The following is a 21,027-nucleotide window of genomic DNA, read 5'->3' as shown; positions in this document are numbered from 1 at the left end:
GCAACCTATAATTATAACAAATGATGAGCTATCATCTGTTTGTTCAGTTTTTAGAGACAAAAGTCTAGTAGGCTGATCATACAGAAGTCATAGGTGCATGTTAGTAGCTAAACATACTATAATAAAAGTTTTTAAATGTTCCATATAAATAAATGCATGTATTGTTAAAAACACTATACAAATAGATATTGCTTAATCTTAACACCCACAATAGATAAAAAAAAAAAAGCTACATATAAATCATAATACATCACGTTTTAAAATGGATGAAGCTAAATGAAGACAACCATACTAAATCAGCTCATTTATTAGAGTTTCAATCAATTTTCATCTATAAAAAAACAATGTCAGGTTAAAACATACTAAAACATTTTTATGACCTACATTTGTACATTTTCATTGTATTATAAACCGTAAAGCTCTCAGCGGAAAACTTTTAAATTGTAAACACTTACATATGAGTAACAAACATATGTGCTTTAACATTTATGATAAACAATAAATTATTTCTATGAACACAGTTTTACTTACCAATGGTAAGATATTGGATTTTGAATAATAATAATAATAATAAAAAAAAAAAAAACATTTATGAGACAGAACAAGTATCATTTGAAAGAATCCGTGAGAATGTGTAAATGTTCATTGTTAAAATTCCATTTGTTCCAAAAGATTCAGTTGGTGTATCTGCAACACAACAAAAACAACAAGTTTCAATTAATCACAACATATTATCATATTCCCTAAATCTGGTCATGTTATGCATGGTTCACAAAAAATATTATTTCTTTTGATAATTTTATAAAATAAATAATAATTGTTAAAAGTTATTTAAAAAGTTTAATTTAAAGAAGGAAAAATGTATTCTGCTGACAACAGTGAGATTTTTCATACAACTAGTAAGCGCAAGATAAATAATGAAAGTTGAGTGAAATAACCTCAGATATCCGATAAACCAGTTGTTATATTTTATATAGTGTGACTGATAATGTATAGGAAATTAAACTTGTGATACGATATTGCCATGTTCTCAATATTACCAGACTGAATTCAGACGAGATGCTCCAGGTGAATAGGGGACTTCCCCAGCTGATTTATTAGAAATTGCAAACATTGTTTATATTACAATTTTTCTGACATGTTATGTTTAAATATACAAATGAGGCTTTATCTTATAAAATATGTGCTACATTATAAACATTTCTAGAACAAAAATCTGAACATTGAAGCAAGGTTCAAAAATCTTGTTTCATTCTGTTGACAACTGAACTGAGATGATGACATCACTGAATTCAATGATGAACTACCTTTAACTGTTATTTTGCATTATTGACACACTATTTTCCTAATGAATGTTGTTCAGTTGCTTTGACACAATCTTTTTTTGTTTAAAGCGCTGTATAAATAAAAGTGACTTGATTTATTCAAAATCCCTTTGACTCTAATATCTCTTTTTATCACTCCATAAATCAGAAAATACTGTCAACAGATTGAAAACAAATACATTTTCACTATTTTCTAGGATTTTTTTTGTATAAAAGTATGCTAATTTATTTTTAAATTATTAAATGTTATTCATAGTACTTCATCTGTGGACTTATCACAAAAATCTAAACTCTTACCTGTAATAAACACAGGAAACCGAACAGAGGCATTTTGGATCTGGAGTCGAGTCAAACAGAAAAGGTAGTCGGGTCGGTCCCGTGACATGACATCACAGTCATGATAGGGCAAGACCTCGACTATGCCAGCTTTCTGACAGCAATCAATAAACTGCTGCTTCCTACTTCCCTCAAGACTGGACCTGTTGGGGAGATTAGAGGAAAGTGAGACTCTGCCAACAACTAAGTAAGCAAATACTAACTAACTGTAGCTTTTGTATAAACACAAAAGGGGACAGTCCTTGAAGGCCCTCACATCCAGCGGTGGGAAGGGATTTTTGATACCTTGCATTTTCCCGAAGTCTGCGACTGTCTCTGTAGTGCAGAAACCATTTCCATTTCCCTAGCTTGTCTAACTCCTCCAGGATCCCAACAACTTTTTTCATGTCGTCTTCATATAAATTTGACAAAATAAGGTTAAATGAAAATGTCATAGTGTAGCAGTAAAACAACATGCATAATTTGTGTAGCAACTTGATCAGTACCTAGAGTAAGTGTGTCGAGAGCCAATTCATCACATACTATAAAGCCTCCCTTAGCAAAAAGCTCTTGGTGAGTGAGGTTCACCATGTCATCTGGTCGGTCAATGCCAGCAAACAGGACGCTGGGCAACTTCTTCAATTCCAGCAAATAAGGTACCTGGTTAAATAGAAAAACATTCAGAAGCCAACCTCAATTAAACAAGTAGTTCACACATTTTCAGCTTAACACATCTGTTACTGAGGAATTAACACTAGTGCTTTAAAATAATTTTGTGCTTTACTCATTCACTTACCTTACATATGTGCTCGGCAATGTCCTCATTCCTTAGTATAATAAGCAGAGGGGACTGATCATCACCATTGAGGTCAAACTCATCTGGCTCAACTGGTATGTGGCCCTCAATCTCCAAAAGGTTCTACGAATCATAGAAATTCACATGAAAATATTTTCAATGTTTTGGACCACTTAGTAAGATTCTTCTAATGCATTATCTTTCTTACCTTGGTTTCTTCAAAGAATGTATCTGTTGATGTGACAAGGATATAGAACCTGTACTCAATCTTAGATGCTTGCTTCACAGTAGACTTCAGATTGTCAAAAACGTCTTTCTTGACACGCCCACAGAATCTAGGACAATGGCTAACACTCTCTTGATCAAACTTCCTCTTTCTTGTCTCAGCAGGACGAGGGAGAGTCTTCCCGCTGCAGACATCGTTTATCATGGACTTGTATGTAAAAGCGCATTGCTCTGTTATTTCTGATATCTCCAAGAACTTAACGGCATTGCCTTTTTCACAGAAAGGTCTTTGGAGAGGTTTACGGATTCTCACTATTTCCCTTGTCTCTGTCCTGTCGGACATGTCCACTTTAATCTTGAAATCTGTAAGAGATTGCTGTGCTTTACAAAGTTCAACGGAATTCTCTACTTCACTGAGATTTGAAAACTGAACAGTCATGGGACATGTAGCCGGGTCAGGATTTGACCTACAGCTTGATGTGGTACTGGCAGAGCTCTTAGTTTCTTTGAGAACCCGTTCAATATTTTCAGAGAAGATGAGGTACTCGAGATCAAGTGCAGACCGGGTCACGTTAGCCTTCCTTCGTTGTTCTTGCCAGTCATTAAAAGAGTCTTCAAGTCCTTTAGTTAAATTACTTTCATCAAAAGATGGTTTCATGGTGGGAGAGTTACTGAGTATAACACGGTTTCCTTTCCTGTCCAAAATGGTGACAATAGATGAGAGTGGAATGTCAAATTTGTCATCTCTCTCACTCGCATCTAATAGCTGACTGCAAGTCGCCTCCCTTCTGAAGTACCTGCGCCAGTCAAATTGCTGCTTGCTTGGCTTAACATGTGGAAAGGAACCAACTGTGACCGCCCTAGCTGGCTTTGTTTGATACGTTTGAAAGGATGACATTTTTTGGATGCTGTCGGAATAGTCTTTGTCATTCCACTCAGCATTTTGATTGAAGTCACCTGGGAATTTGCTTTTTCTAGACTTCTTCTTTGAACTTCGGTCTATTTCCATCTCATAGTCTGCAGTACAAGTAACCTTTATTGGGCATTTGAAAGATAGAGGGTCCGATTTATAATTCTCTTCCGCCCAACAATAGTCATCAGTCTCTTTCTTTGCACGCTTTTTGTGCTTGTAGGAATACTCACGTTCATATGTGATATACTTAGAACTTGGTGGAAAATTGTCTTCACCAGAGTCGTTTTCACATGGGTACGATTGGTGATAAATGGATTCCTCTGTTTGATATTCCTGCCACGGTATATCTTCATCAGATCTGTGGTAATATCCATGCAAATTGTCTCTGTAATAGCGTTCATCATTTTGAGATACACCGTCTATGAAGTTACGGGTCTCATCATCTTTTTGTTGAGTTGTGGGATAGAGTTTGTGCCTTAACGCAAAAGGGTCCTCACTGGGTGAATGCTCAGCAGTTAATGCATATTTATCTTTAAAATCCATTGTGCCAGGGTATTTGCTTCTCTTCCACCTTTGGTTGTCACTGTGGATTTCTTCATAATGTCCTGGAAAGTCAGATAATGGTGTTATGGTAGAAACATTGGGGTGAGGGCTTACAGGACTTTTAGGTGGCAAAATATCAGAGTGATCAGTGTTTTCTGGATAGTAAAGGTCCCTATTCATATCCACTTCCCTGAATCCTTTGTTTATTTCTGGATAACATGGAGTTTCATCTTGAGTGGGAGTAGAGCACATACTGTTTACCTCCGCTTCTGAGGGTTTGTTGATTGTCAAAGCTTGACGAGCAACTGCTTCATTACGAATGAAGTCAGTTGTGGTATTGCGGGGTGATGCACAAATTTTGGGGGACAGGCATTCTTCGTATGTTTCTATGATTTGGTCTTTACAAGAACCTCGACTTTGTGTTTCATTCTCGTCAACGAGTGCGTCACCCTCACCAGTGACTTCAGGTGCATCTTGTTGGCCTAAATCTCTTTCGTCACCATTTTCTGAATGACTCATATCTATTTTGGTGGGTTCAGCATTACTTGTTGGTTTTGACACAGCCTGACAAATATCAAGAGCTTCTTGTTGGACCACTATACACTGCTCAATGGTCTTGGTTTCACTCTCATCATGCACTACTTCATAAGTATCATTATTAGCAGCTGGGGTGTGTTTCTCTAAAACAGACATGAGCTGATCTCCATGGGATGAATTTTTGCTAAATTCTTCAAGGGCATCATCTTCAAGATTTGCCTCCTCTGGTGTCTGAGGTTGTTTTTCACTCTTTTGCATCTTCATGTGATGGTCATCATCAATAAAGGCAGATGATTTGTCAGTGGCGCTGTTCTGAACATAAACTTCTATTGGTACCTTGGTTTCAGAATCCTCATCACTGAATTCCATATTAACACAGTTTAGATCATCCCGTAGACCCAAAGCAAGCTCATCTAGATGTGCCTCCGTTGCTGTGGATGTCTCAAATTCAGTATCACTGCCATCCAGGTTTGCCTCTTCCTTTGACTTAATCTCAATTTCTTGCATCATTTCCTCACCTGTAGGAGCTTCTTTCTCTTCCACCAGCTCATTAGTGTCATTACCTTCAATCTCATGGGATGATGCATCAACCACATTTGACTGATCTTTTGCATTAGAAAACTCATTACACTCTTCAATGGTAGTCTCTTCTGACAAATCATCTTTTAGCTCATCAGCCATATTTGCATGATCTTTCAGATCATGCACAGGCTTGAATTCTTCATTTGCATTAGAAGTCTCGTCTGATGAAATATCACTTAGCTCATCAGCATGGTCAAATAGATTGGTGTCATCTAGTAAAGGTTTCGGTTCTTCCATTGCATTTGACATCTCATTATGCTCATTTGACATCTCATGTGGCGCAGCATCTCTCAGCTCATCAACCATGTTTGCGTGATCTTTCAGATTTAGTAAAGGTTTCAGATTTTCCTTTGCATGAGCAGTCTCTTTATGCTCTACAATACTAGTATGATCTTGGCTAGGCATTTTGTAAGTTATGATTTCTTCAGTATTTTCATCTTCCATAATCGTCAGACATCCATGCCGGCTATCTTCCTTTGAGAGAACTTTACTCTCTTCAGCTACAGATACACTCTCTACCTCCAACAAAACAGATGCTCCAGTTTTAAGTTCTAAAGTCTTGTCAACATTTTCATCAACTACAGCTTCTGGGCACCCATCTTTCTTTCTTTCTCTCTTTGCTTCAAAAACCTCTTTACTGTCTGCACTGTCAGGCATAATCTCCTTTTGCAGTATTACATGCGGCACATGCCCAGTTTCATTCTTTAAACCCAGATCCACACTTTTCCTACCCAAAATCAGACGGTTTGGTTTTGAGAATGCTGATGGTTTTATGGGACTAAGTATTTGATGGAAAACACCAATTTTGGGGAGACCAGAACTGGTCACACTGGTGGATGCTTTATTATTTGCAACATTTTTGACCTTTGGTTGAAGTATCCGAACACCTATTCTCATATTTGATGCTTGCTCACACAAATAGTTGTAAGCACTGTTCTTTTCCAAGAGCTGTGAATATGAGCAGTCAGTGGTGATGTCATTTTCATCATCAGTGCCATTGTCACTGTCAGGCACTGAACTTGCCACTGGTATATCCACAGCAGATCTATAATTCTGTAACAGAAAAATTTAAATATGCATATAAATCAATATTAAATCTGCTGTACAAGAATATATACATGTAAACACACAGTTCTGTGCAAAAGTCTTAGGTCTTTAGTATTTTCAAGGTTTTAAGCAAAGTCCCTATATGGCAAGTCATTTCACTCAGTGGCCATCTTTGAAATGGCTCTCGATTGGCTATTTTACTCAGAAGGCAGGGCTTCTTTCGATAGAGCGACCATATTGAGCATTGCATTTTCCCCCCATTCAAAACTAAATGAGTGGCATATCTTGGGTATTCTATAATCTTTGTTTTAAGTCAATTATTTCTGTCTTGTAAGTAGGAAATATCAGTTTTCACTTCCTTCCAAGCATTCCTTTTTCTATTAACAGACAGTATGCTCCACACAAAGATATTATCTCACCATTATCCAGTTCATCTAGGATTAGATGAAGAAACTGATACAGACTAAATCCAGAATAACTGTGGCAATGTCTCCAAGACACTTTGAGAAACCTCCTCACAAAGCTACCTGAAAAACTGTATTAGTGTACCAAGGACAAAAACGCAACGTGAGTGAGATCCGATATCTGTGTAGAGCACTGGCTGTTGTCAGACTCCGTGTTAATTCAAACATCTCAATTACATTTAATGGCAAAAGGATTGTTTGGAAATATAAACTCATATTTCCTACTGATACACTACAGCAAAAGATAGAATTAACTGGATTAAAACCATCCCCCACTTTTTTTTGGGTGAAAATACTAATGGCCTAAAACTTTAGCACAGCTCTTTATGTATAAAGATGACAAGAACCTAAAGACTAAAAGCTAACAAATCGTTATCTCAGAAAAATCTAAGATTCTATAAAAATACCTATAACCATTACAAAAGTATTTTATTAAAAATATAAGAATTCTTTTATAATAACAAAAAGAAAAACTACACATTTTAGAATTATCAGCCAAGTAATGAGTAAAGAGTAAAAAGTAAAGAGTTAACAAATTACTGATTTCTGTTGTCATAGAACATTTTTTAATTCTATAAAAATATACAATCTCATCAAGGGAAAAAAATTAAAATACATTGTTTCACCTAAATTCTGTAAAATTTTAATGGTGTAAGATATAATCTATTACCATCAATGCTGTAACTTTCGTACTGGAAGAAAGACCTGTCCCAGAAGGTGAACGCCTTGGTGCCATTTCATGCTTATGAGATGACATTTCACCAGGTTGTGATGCAGTGTCAATGCTTTTGCACCGATTTGACACTGAACGAAGATTCACAGGCTCTTCATTTTTCACAGAAAGATCCAAAACCTCTGATGAAACATGCACAGGCTTAGCCGAGTCTGCTTTCTCGGTCAAATCTACACTGAGCAATGACACAGCATTCTGAATAGCATTTATGTCCAAATGAACAATTTCAGCCTCCTTCTCCTTTGAAAGTGCGGTACTATTTTCAAGGTGAAATAACCTGGAAGAGGTTTTACTATAGAAAAGACCAATCCACATGTGAAATATGAGATGGACATCCTCATACGTATCTTCAATGTTGAAGTTCCATTTCCTGTCAGCATTAAAAAAAAAAGATAAAAGAAATTCAGAGCCTTTTTGGAATGTCTATTTATGGGATATGATAACTCAAAAGATAACCACAAAAACTGTTAAACGATGTTAAACACATTCTTACCACAAAAACTGTTACGGGGGTGCAAATCACATCTTTGGCATATTTTAAGTATGTAGCATTTTTTTGTATCTAGCAAACTCTAGACATTTGTTGTTCTGTAATTCTACATTGGTGTTGCAAATTCCACTGATTTGTTACCGCCTTGATAAAAATTTTATCTGGCTAAATGAGAGAAATTGTAATTGTAAAGACTTGTAATATTCTTGATAAAATCAGTAAGAATATATACAAACCAATCAGTAATTGTTTGCATCATGTCATCATTTTCCAGCAAATTAAATGTATAGTGTTGTATAATAACTGTAATATTTGTTGCAATGTTTTAATTTTTTTAAGAATGAAGAATGAAATTAGCTAATGCAAAGGCAAAATTAAAAGACAATGCAAAATTTAATAAAAAAATTATATAAATATTTATGGAAAATAAAACAAATTAAAATTATGATTTTTTTTTGGTAGAGCGAATGAAAATATCGGAAAGTCAAGTAGAAATTGGAAATGGTGTGACTACCAGCAAACAAAATTTTTGTTTTGAGTTTTTAATTTTGGGTGAACTATTCCTTTATTTTGTCACTATATTGTCACTCATCAGAAAAATAAGTAACTAAATGCCATAATGTTTTGATATTTGTCATGTGTGAATAGCTTGTTGGCCACAATTCAACATAAGAACTATATTAAATATTGACTACAATAATCATATTTAAACCTTAATCATGATTTAGGAGCAACGAGCACTACTTACCCATGAAGTGCTCGTGTGACAGTCTTGTCTTTACTTTCATTGGTGAACTTGCTGTCAAATTTAAAATCATATGGCTCTTTCCAAGTCCTCGTCACTTGAATCATTCCCTCCTGTTCGATTATGTTTCTGTTGCGTAAAATTCTGGGTTTCCGGGGTTTTGTCTTTAGGATCTCCGACATTGGCTTATTTGGAGAAATCAAATGCTTCCATTCTGCTTTGCCTACTTCCTCTTGATGACATGAGGCCACGGTGTCTTTGGGTAGGTTCAGATGAAGCCCAGTTTTCAATGACAGAGGTGATTCTACACTTCCAGATGGAAAAGAAACATTGGGAGATGGACCTAACAAACCAGACAGCGGAGAGGTGGTCTGTGAGTAAGAATGTTCTTTTGATATTTCCAAAATCAGTTCCCCAGTCACTAAAAGACCTTCTGGGAAAGGAGACCGGGGGGGTAATTTACATCTGTTGGATGGATAACGAAGAAGTGCATGAAGGACTGACTCAGGGGAGCTGCTAGCATTCACTCCATCAAGGGCCTCCAGGCCTGCTTTGGATTCTAAGTTTGTTAACATTTTATCATTACTTGCACCAAGGGCCAAGTCAGCCAATAAACTCAAAGCATCTGGGGGCAGAGATGCACCCATGCTCATTCTCTCTGCACTGGCTTTGCCATCAGTGCTAATTCTTCTCCTTCCCACCCTATCCCCAATAAGCGAAGACATGACTTGCTGGTCAGTGTGCTTAGCTATTTCAAAAGGTGCTGATGTGTCAAAATTAAGGGACCCTGTAAGAAATAGACAAAAACAAAGACAAAGCATAAAATAGCAGTAGTAAAGTGCATAATCGTGCAGACATACAAAAGAATAAGAGGAAGTAGAGTATGACAGTGGCATTAAGAAGCAGAAGGACATGCACACGAAAGACAGCCAGATGGAGAGGGAAAACGTTGGGCCAATTTTAATACACCAGCATAATCATGCCTTAATATCAAGCCAGTCGAATTTAGTGCCTACTACAGAGAATGAAACATAATCACAAAGGACTGAGGTTTGAAACTGGTTGCAAATATACACAGAACACTTTCTGGACACTTTTCCGCTCTTGGTATGTGAACATTTGTCTAATGATGAATAGGAGTTGGCGCTATACCAGTATGATTTTGCTGTACCGTGGATACTGTTATATATTCATGAATTCAAATTTTGCATTTATACAGTTTTGTTCAATTTTGTATGCTTTGCAAATTTGAACACAAATGATAATAAAGAGTCAAGGCAGCACGTTTTTATCCTCTGTGTGCAATGCCGTACTACAAAGGCATTAATCAAACACAAACATAGAGCATTGTTACAGACCAAACTAATAGAGCGCAAATCGCATACTCAAGTAGTTCCCAAACTGAGGGATCGTGTGATTGAACGCAAAATATTAATCTGACATATTTTAATTACCTCAACATGACTCGCAGTACCCGCTTGAGCACTCCGTTATCAGTTGTAATAGCTGTGGTTGTATCAACAAACCACTAGATGGCGCAATTTATGGCTACGTTCACACTGCAAGGCTTAATGCTCAATTACGATTTTTTTGAAAAAATTCGATTTTTTTTGTAAGGCCGTTCACATTTCCAATTAAATGCGACCTTTTGTGATCTCCTGTGTGAACGTGAAATGACCCAGAAGTGACCCGCATGCGCAGAAGAGTACTCAACGACGTCACTCGTTGTTTGCGGAAGTAGCTAACGTTAAACATGGATGTCAACAACAGTGTAGTCAACAGCGGAGCTCTTTTTGCAATATTAAAGTTATTTTCCCAACGGAGCCAGCACAATTACAATCTTCTCGTTTTAAGAAGAAAATTAAAAAGAAGGAGGAGAGCAAGGTTTTTGGCCATGGCGTTTTGTGGAGCAGTGTTAGCAACGTCGGTACAGAGAAACGTGTGGGTGCGGAGTCGCAGCCAGGAGTGGTGGGATACTGATGTGAGTGGCTTCACTAATACAGAATTCATCAGTTTATCTTCTCGTTCCCGCCTACTTCAACGCAGACGTATGACGTTTGTAGCGTATCAATGACGTACGGGTCGGATACATGTGGCCGGGCCGTTCAGACGGAGGTCGCATTTCAAAAGATCGGATACGTATCGGATTCAGGACCACATACCCAAGTGGCCTGGGTCACATTTGAAAAGATCGGTTCTGTGTGGTTCAGACTGTCATGAAAAGATCAGATACAGGTCGCATAGGGGCAAAAAAACGGAATTGGGTCGTTTTAGTCTGCAGTGTGAACGTAGCCTATGACTCGGAGTTAGATTGCAAATAACTTGGGACACAAAGGACCATTTAAAATATTCATAAGAGAAGTGAAAAAATAATGTGCTCAAAAATCAAGCAGCACAACTGTTTCCAAGATTGATAATAATCAGAAATGTTTCTTTAGCAGCAAAGTAGCATATTAGAATGATTTCTGAAGGATCGTGTGACACTGAAGACTATATGTAAAAAACATTCAAATAGATACTTTAAACTGACAATATTTCACAATTTTACAATTTTATTTATTTTTTATAAATAAATGTAGCCTTGGTGAGCATAAGAGATTTTCAAAAAAAATAAATAAAAAATATATCAATTTTTCTCTACAAAAGGGGGGCCTGGCAGAACAAGTTTTGGAAACACTGGCCAACTCAAATATACAATATTTCATTAAATTTATTTCATACAGGCCTACCTCATATTGCACGTTTGCACTTTTTTCAAAAAAAAAAAAAAAAAAAAAAAAAAAAAACAATGGTAGTCTCTGTAAAAAAAAAAAATGTCTATGTCCAATCTCTCACTTTTTCTAGTTATGTAAGGTTAAAATATTTTGCCTGTAATTATTTTTATTTTATATATATCACAATAAAATACTGATATCGCCTGGACAGTGTAAAACATGATATGAATTTTAACTCATATCGCCCACCCCTAATGATGGAACGTGTAAACTACCAGTAATAATTTTCTTACCGTTTTCTTTTGATGCTTTGTGAATAAGACCTCTCCAAGACACAGGTTGCTGTGTTGACTCCACACTTTTCGTTGGGGTATGTTGTGCCTCATCATTCATGGGTTGTAATCCTTCGCCTTTCAGCTCATTTTTGGCAGTATCACACTTCAGATTAAAGATGGCACCCAACTTAACTTTTTTTGACTCTAGCTCTGTGTTATCTGGTTCAGATTTTGCACCGTCACCAGGGGAAGAAGATTTCATACTCTTTCCCCTTCTGAGCACGGTCTTTAATTTGCTTATAGATATTGCACTGTACACATCACGTTTTGCTTTCTTTTTGGTTTTGTCAGGAGATGATACTTTTTGGTCCGAATGCGTGGACTGGTCAGAAACTCCGGGAATACTGGGTGTTGCATCTGCTTGAACAGCAACAGGATGATCTTTGTTATTTTTTTGGACATCTACAGCCACGACTGATGTGGAATTCATGGACTTTTCTGGACATAAATCCTGACTTTTGTCACTTTCTGATGGATTGGTTTTGTTAAGTTTTCTCAATATCCTTAGTGCCGACAAGAGAGCACTTGGCATGTCTTCTGAAGGGCTGTCCGAGTCTTCATTGTCATTGACCAGTGGATCTTTTGAGGGCAATTCTTCTTTACCCATCGAGGGAGATTCTCCCTTACTTTCCACTACTTCTTTCTCCATAGGAGAAATAATTTCTGCATTTGTGTCCGTGCTCATTTCAACATGCATTTTTTCCTTTTTTGCAGACTCTACGTCAACATCTGAACCATGCGGAACAAAGACTCTACCACAGTTTGTGATTATGGTCTTTAAACCATAACGTTCCCTCAAATTAAATCCCTCCATCTTCCTCTTGTGTGAGCTAGACAACATTTGTTTTGTTTCATTGTGCTGTTCATTCACTGTAGTTTCTTCATAGTTCTTTACAGCATCTGATCTCAAAGACCGTTTCAAATTGGCATCTGTATTCCACAATCTTTTACGCCTTGGAAGAGACCGCCAATTTTTTTTTGAATGACTTGTCTCATTTTTTATACTTTGATCATCTATAGGTTTAGTTGTCACACTTAATAAAGGGTCTTGTGCTTGTCTGTCTTCAGTCAGATTTCTCCTGCATCCCTTGCCCCTACGAGCTGGATGGGCTCTTTGATAGATGTCCTCAGCATGCACGGTTTCAGTCATAATCTGGTCTTTCGTAAGGTCATCCGGAGAATTCGCTGGCAAAACTACAGGCAAACTTGAAGTGGATGAAGCAATCTGTTTTTGAACTTTCTTAATCTCCATGGTTTTCTGATTAGTTCTGCGCTTCCTACCTCTACGCCTCGAAAAGGACCTCCGATTTACTTTCTTATTAGGATCAGGCATTGCTTTCTCAGGATGTGTATTATCTTCCATCCCCCCACTTAAAGCAGTAGCACCTTCTTCTGCTGATCTGATTAATGGTGTATTACTAGTTTGGATGGTCTCTTTTGATAAATCTACACCGACTCCATCAGCATCTCCTTTAGAACTACCTAGAGATTTTTTCCCAACATGATTCTCAATACTTACAAAATTCTCTGAAGGGACATCACCCAATTTGGGTGACACTGTGGAAGTTGGATATTCCAACACACTGTCAGCTACTGTAACTACAGCTGTTCCCAGCTTTCCAAGCCCATATTTTTGTTTCTCAACTGTTTTAGCTGTCCTGTCAGAGGCATCACTAATGGCCTCAGATTGCTTTGTCACCTCCATTTCAATAGGAGCCTCAGTCTGTGGCACATCCTCAGGTGATGATATATAATAATAGACATCATCATCGTGATCATCACCACGCTGTTGTCTACCGGCAGCGAGTAACTCTAACGCCCTCCCTACTGGAATCGTAAAGCCACAAGGCTCATCAAAATAGGATTTTAATTGAGTACCAGCCTCCAGTGACCATTTAGGCGATATTAGGGTAAAACCACCAGGCACATCATATTGATCTGGAAACATACTGGCTTCCCTGGTGGGAACGTCCAATAGCCCTGGGTGAAAAAGAGTCCCATAGTCTTGCAAATGCTTCTCTAAAGACATCTGAGAGTGCCCCTGCTGGTTTGGAGAACATTTTTCCATCTCCACTTCTGCATAGTTGAGTGCTGGGATTACTTGCATTATTTCTGTTGATACCTTAGAATTTTGCAGGTCAGACTTGGCATCTAAACATAAAACCACACAAAACATATGTTCATAAGATGCAAAAGACTTGCAAATAAAAGCTGCATAAAGTACACAGACGTAAAAAATATAATACATCAAATTATTCTCCTCGTTACCTCTTGGCACAGTTCTTGAGTCTGGAAAAATAAACATGCCTTGAAGTGCTGCTGCCTTACCCGACTTTGCATCTAGAAAAAATGATAAATGTATTACTATTATAATAACAAATATACATTTAGGATTTTTGATAATATACTGTAGTTCTTCACCAGGAATTGACACACACTGACGACATTAACAAAAGCATACATCACTTATTAACAACCTTGGTGCTCATGGTAGGTCAGTTTTTTAAAGGTTTACACATTGGTGTCAAAAATAAATTACTCTATGAAGAAAATGAGTGGGATTGGAGTCTATTGGGCAACATCTTACCTTCATAAGAGAAGAGGTGTGAAGAGTGTAACAGTACAAGGAACCCAGAATCTTCCAGTGGGATAACAAGAGCCTGTTGAATGGAAATGATCATAAGACAAGATTTGTTCAGAGGGGTTTTGTCCAATTACTATAAATATTTCTCTCTTCTCTACATTTACCATGTCTTTTTCCTTCAGCTCTTGGGCTATCTGAGCCAGGTCATTTTTCGCCTTAGAGGACACAATGTCATACAAGTTGAAACATCTGCCATCTATGCAAACTGTGTGGAGATAGAGGGAAAGAAATTACAAGACATCGCCCAAGCACTCATTTACAGTTTTAGCACCAGTATGGGTGATACTGTCAGTTACCAAAATAAAATGTTAAACACACCTTCACCCACAATGCAAGTTTCAAAGATTTCACGTGGCAAAGTCCTCTTCAGTTCAGACACACCAATTGCACGATCAATTTGAACCGTCTTTGGACTAAAAATACAGTTTGCATTTCAGTCAAATACTGTAGCTATATAGTATAGGGTATAATAATCTACCCTTGATTATTGGGCAGCTTTTTGGTAAATCTGATTTATAGTATTGAAAAGAAACATGTCTTTAAATAAAACCTACAGCTTTGCTGGAAACCAGGCTCCGCTCGAAGACAGAAGACCAACATCATAGACAGCAGATTCAATCTTGAATTGGCCAATCCACGGTTGGTAATGAAACACTACGACACAAAATTTGGCTTAAAATACCAGGTTGGTAATTACATACTCTCAAAGGAGCATTCAAAATACACTGAATATTATTCAAAATGAGTTCAAAACCCTTTACAATAAATGACAGACAATAGACAAGATTGTGAATCTTCGCTATCTGCAATTTCACCACAAAAACAGGAAAAAATATGCAAAATAATCTATAATTCTTACCTGTTTTGTCTTGGCTTGAAAAGAAACAGTAAATAAAAAAATCTTTAGTTGTCAAAAATCACCATTATCATATGTAAAACTTAATGTTTCTCTTAAGAATATAGAAAGAATATAAAAACTGCTAAACCTTTTTTGCTCCAACTCTGGCATGGTGCTCATCTTTCCATATGAGAATGCCACAATGGCAAATGGACAAGCGTGTCTTGGACATGTTTCTATGTCATTGCTTCCATCACGGAGTTCATACATGTAGTACTGTAAGACAAACCAACTTTGTTAGATATACAGTTTGAAACTAAGGAAGGAAGGAAGGAAGAGAACTGTTTATTTTGAGAGCTGTATCACCTGTGTTCGCTCATAGGCCAAGAAAGAACTAGTAGTTGAAGACACAGCACAAAGCTGATCTGATATGTGGCAGTCGTAGCCAGCTGTCGGAGGAGTGAAATTCTTGGTGTAGTTGTCTGTAACCTCTTTCACTCTCCCCTGATGTTTAAATACATAAGAAAACATGTTTGCATGTGGTGCATTAGGAACAATCAGCATAAATTAACAGAAAGTGGGTGGAAGAATTACAATTTTCCACCAACTTGCATACCTTGGACAGCTTCAAAAGGACTATGTAGCCAGTCTTGCCATCATACCAGCGCTTCAGATCAAGACAGTCTGAGTATTTTGAGATATAGACACCTAATATAAAGGCACATATCAGAAATATAATGTGAAAATAGTCACCTCAGCCAGTAACAGAAAACAACTACACAACAGAAAGCTGCATAAAGCTGTATTTAACACACATTTCAGATAATCACAAGCCAAAAGAGAGGTCCAGAGAGCTTTGATGCAAACAAACTGCCCTCAAAGAAGTCTTTACGTTACGTATATAAGCAAACAATATGTGCTTCAGTGGAAGGTGTTCTCTCCAAAATGCTGAGAAATGTTTTTCATACCCAATACAGGCGATTAACGGACCATAGAAAACCAGAAAAACTAGTTATTCAACATTGTTGTGAATGAGAAAAAAGGTGCACAAGGAGTTCTCAGAAAAGTCTGTTTGCCCTGACATGTTAAAACTGCAGCCAACAAGTTTAATCTTTAGTCAACAAGTCCTAGTCTTGCATAGCCAGGCTTTTAAGAGAAAAATGTAATATACTGTAATTTATAAAACTAAGAATATATAGTTCTACTAAACACTAGCTAGATAACTTTGCTACTTAAATGGCTCTAGCCATTTAAAAAAAAAAAAAACACCCCGTAGAGAATAGAAACTAGTACTTTCCCATCCAAAATACAGCAATTCCAGTGAAGACTTCTTTAACAAATACTGTAGTATCTTTTCCATGCTGAAAAAAAAAACGTGTGTGCCCTTACGCCCAGTTCTTGACACTTTGGTTTACCACGTATGGTGATATTTAGATTTAAGACTAAACAAACCTTAACAACGCACCTACATTTCTGAAGTTCACAAAATTATTAAAAAAAATTATAAAAAAGTATTTCACACTTTGAAATACAAACTTTATCTTATTCTCCTACAGATGATTCACAGAACACTAATATGATAGCAACTTACAGTCAATATCACATGAAGTTTACTCTGGTTGTGCAGCCTTTGTAAAGATAAGAGTTTGTGGTTTTACACTCACGGAGGTGCATGTATATCAAGAATTTCCCCTCACAGGAAACAGAAGTGGTTTAAACCACACAAACTATGCATAACTGACCAGTTACATCATACTTAAAAACTGTAATGAAATGAAATATGAAAACCTATTATCATATGAAGGCCTGAAATTATTTGACTAAGAATTTGCGCTGAATTTGACCATATGGTTAAAAAAATGGCCCTATCACAAACCTGTTTTTATTTTTTGATTATGAGATGTTTAGTAGTAGTAGTAGTGCTGCATGTCCCATATTCAGATTTTATTGTCCACCAAACACCCAGATGTTCCTCTTTAAATCTATTTGTACACTACAAAATTCATTACAAACTACTTCATAATTATCTGCTCATCATCAAGCCATGATGGTCCCACCATGTGACTAGTGATATGAGATTCCTTTACTTGCAATGTGTCGCATTTCTCCACAATATAATAGTCTTCCACCAGAAGTTTATAAATAGCCCTGTAGTCTCTAGCGCTATTGAACACTTTGCAGTAAATACTTCTGTATCTAAGCTATTTGATCTCATACACTATTGAGAACACCAGTGTAAAGGAAGACCTTCACTTTCTCTTTCCATAGATTAAATGCATCTCTTACATAGCATACTTTCACTTTTCCTTTTCATAAGTAGGAGAACCTACGATGGACATGGAAAATGCAGTTCTCCTGATCAACCCTGTGAACACTTATTATAACAGGTATTGTTTTAGTACTACATTATATACTATTTTTGTTAGTATATGCTAGGCCTATTTATTTCAATAGTTTGAGGTAGATTTATTTAGCTGCAGTACAACTATGTTGCAATTCTGTTACACTATATATAAAAAGAAACAAAGCTGGGATTCATCCCAGTAACCGGCACTTACAAACTGTACAACTCCTGTCAAACAAGTATGAAGGCTTCAGAACCTCCTCTTGGCTGATCTTCTTGCAGTCACATGTGAAATATTATCTTTTATATTAACACATTCGGCTGTTATACTAAAATAATCACCAAATAATTCAATGGATAGCTCTCTTTACCTTTCATGGAGTCTCCAAGAGTAGTGCATTTTGTTTGTCCAACTAACAAGCCTGTTTCGCCTATTTTCCTTGCCTGTTGGAAAACAAATGATGCTGTAATGGGTTTGAAGTTTCAGAAAGAACAGTTCAGAAATCAGGCTGATTCAGTAAGCTCAAGGTATTACTGTACCCTGTTTGCATCATCAAGTAACAGGAAGCCATATGACTCTTCAAGTTCCTGTTCAGAATATCCTTTTCCCCGTTTTTCAGAACGAAAGGCAGCATACTGTTGGAAAAAGATATTTATTTTAACATAACACAAATCTCACTAAATCACTCCAAATTTAGTGCAGTATGGAGAACATTTAAATTAAACGAACCCGTTTTTGTAAAGCGCCATTGTGGATGAAATGGGCAGCACTATATGTGAAACATTCTTTTGATTCCTCATACAAATAGTTGTTACGAAGTGGAGCTAGAATACTCTCATTAAAGGTCGCTGAGCCTGGATGGACAAGCTCCAGAAGACCTGGAAAGACAGGACACATGTTTGAGTTATACTAACTGCTTCACAATCTTCCAAAACATTCCTTCTTTCCAATAACAAACAAAATGGATGGTTTTCCAGGTCACTTTTTGTCACTCTGGAAATGTTACCAGAGAGCATGTTTTAGAAGTCACCTCAAGGACATTTTGAGATAAATGGTCGGTAAAAGCTTATTGCCTCTCTGGTAGAGAGCCATTTTGTAAACATCTTATTTGGTAAAAGAACCAACATTTTTGTGAACTGGCTACACCACCCCTTAAAAAGAAGCAAAAAGAATTCTGAAGAAATACAAAAAAAAGTGAAATTGCACAATTCTCATGCTTAAAAAAAAAAAAAAGTTTTTTATGTGATATACTATTGTGCAACACTCATGTTAGGGTTTCCATACGAATCTTCCAAATTTAGGATATAATATAACCAGAATGTATATACAAATATTAAAAAATAACTTTATCATCATCATTAACTCATCCATCTACACAGAAATATGAAATGCAGCCTATTGTCTTCTGCACATGGTGGAGTTCGAACTTCCAACTTTTCTAGTTTGTTGCTGGTTTCTAGCTGGTTCTAGTGGGTAGATCATCTTAGACCACCAAGAAGCCAGCTAGCAGCTGGTCATACCAGTTTAAGGTGGTCAAGCTGGTTTTTGAAACATCTGTCAACCAAGCTAGAATCAGCTAATGATCACCTTAGACCAGCTAAAAGTTACCAAATTTATAATATAATACAATAAATAAATAAATAATAAAATTGATACTGCAATTTGTAAATTGTGACTCAATCTTAAAAACTAAACATTTATATACATAATATATAAGATGGAAAGAGCTTCATATAAAACACTGATGGACCCAAGTAGCTACAAAAGAGGACATTGTACAATAGTATAAACGTGACTCACTGTAATCAACCCTTATTCAAATTAATACAAATGCTTGGATGAAAGTTAAGACTATCACGTGGAGATTTACCAGGCCCATGCTGACTCAAGTGTTTAACTGGTCTTCTTTCAACCAAAATAAGACACTAAGCTGCAATAGTGTGATTCTATTGAAATACCCATAACCTTATTAACCAGTTTCGTTAGCTGTCAACACAAACAAAAAGAGCAAAAACTACTGTGAATTTAATTTCTTAATTTATATATGTATTCACACTGATATTTCAAAACAAAACGGATTATACAAATGCTACTGAAGTGAAAACAGAAGCTAAACGTGTCATCGAGTCCACTAACCCCAGTCACCTTCTGTTGATCGAGTAGTCTCATTCTCCATGAAGACGAGGCATAGATCCCAGGATTTCGCTTTGCACTCGATATATTAGATAATTCTGATCGTCGACGGCTCACAACATTCCACTTAAAAGAATTAGAAGATGTCGCCTTTACCGTAAAATAGTCATGAAACGTTTATTTAAAGCTGTAAGGGCAATTATTATGCTTGACGATTGGTCTCTAAAGCTGAACTGCGTTTTGAAGGACTTGAATTGTATGTGACTGTATGTTGCAACCAGGAAGCGAATCCACATAAAGACAGCAAAGGTTGGGCTGTGAAAACGAACGGCTGCCAGCAGTTCGGTCTGAACGGAGTGGGAATTCTGGCCGGGATTCGAATTCATTCGACAGCGCGTGCTGTCTACTCGAGAGACGCCGCGCCGCGCTACCTAGAAGAGAGTAGCTCGCGCGAGTAAAAGCGAAACGAAAAAGAAACAGAAAGTTAGAAGTTTGCGTCCATCTTGCGTCCAGCATGCAGTTCCGTTTGTCGTCGCTAGAAGTCGCAGGCTGGCATATTGAAACGACGCCTTTCGAGGCAAATTATACGCTGGTTTATCTCTGAATGTTGATTCAGTTATTTAAAGGGAAGTTGTATATAGTTATACATCGATAAAGAGTAGACACCAGTAGCTTGAATTAACAAATATCCATCGCTGCTCTGAAAATGCCTCAGTTACTCTTCCGGCCTCTAGGTGGAGCTGTATTCCGTTTTCTACAATCCAGAACGCCTAAAAGAACATTCAGTTCTGGACGAAATGTTCACTGAGTGAATTAGAGCAAAACAAAGCTGTTTTTGTTCTGCTTTGCCAGTAAATCTCTGGTCGGCAAAACCAAAATATATGGAAAATATTTTAAATGAATGCAGACAATACAGCAATACATGTTTAAAATGTTGAATGGGAATCATTTGAAAGTAGAATTTGATATATCAATACAGAATATAAAAAAAAAACATGTAAATAATAAATATTACTATGCTGGAGCAACTTTACATACATCTTTTTTTAAAACAATCATGTTCAAATGTAACTATCAAATATACAACAGACTTTTGAGGGACGTTCATATGTATATCTCTAAATCACTGGATTATGTGTTCTCACAATGAAAACTACAAAGATTTGATCATAAAATTAAGCATTTAAAAATGATTTATATTATTCAGAGATATAGAATGATCACTGATATTTATATGCATTTATATATATATACATACAGTACAGACCAAAAAAGTTTTGGAAACATTACTATTTTTAATGTT

The 21,027-nt window shown here is 36.7% G+C and overlaps 1 protein-coding gene across 2 annotated transcripts; it reads right to left on the bottom strand.

The window, feature by feature from the left end:
• Nucleotides 1–291: 291 nt before the first annotated feature.
• LOC132114848 (uncharacterized) lies at nucleotides 292–20,250 on the bottom strand. 2 transcript variants are annotated; one of them, XM_059523206.1, is made up of 22 exons: nucleotides 19,728–20,250; nucleotides 18,321–18,469; nucleotides 18,131–18,226; nucleotides 17,962–18,034; nucleotides 15,863–15,954; nucleotides 15,613–15,750; nucleotides 15,395–15,522; nucleotides 15,268–15,281; nucleotides 14,963–15,062; nucleotides 14,727–14,821; nucleotides 14,513–14,613; nucleotides 14,352–14,424; nucleotides 14,033–14,104; nucleotides 11,723–13,915; nucleotides 8,719–9,502; nucleotides 7,418–7,850; nucleotides 2,645–6,289; nucleotides 2,437–2,559; nucleotides 2,147–2,300; nucleotides 1,947–2,052; nucleotides 1,623–1,804; nucleotides 292–687 (listed from the first exon to the last, which is right to left on the bottom strand). In XM_059523206.1, the coding sequence occupies exons 1-22, from the start codon at nucleotides 19,765–19,767 to the stop codon at nucleotides 590–592; spliced, it is 8,889 nt and encodes a 2,962-aa protein (XP_059379189.1). In that variant the 5' UTR covers nucleotides 19,768–20,250; the 3' UTR covers nucleotides 292–589. The 2 variants fall into 2 exon arrangements, with proteins under 2 accessions (XP_059379189.1, XP_059379190.1); XM_059523207.1 differs by having other exon boundaries at nucleotides 19,737–20,250.
• Nucleotides 20,251–21,027: the final 777 nt, after the last annotated feature.

The sequence above is a fragment of the Carassius carassius genome, chromosome 34 (assembly GCF_963082965.1).
Source record: "Carassius carassius chromosome 34, fCarCar2.1, whole genome shotgun sequence".
NCBI classification, from domain to species: Eukaryota; Metazoa; Chordata; class Actinopteri; order Cypriniformes; family Cyprinidae; genus Carassius; species Carassius carassius.
The sequence above is the reverse complement of the archived record's forward strand: the minus strand, read 5'-3'. Positions and strand labels throughout refer to the sequence as shown.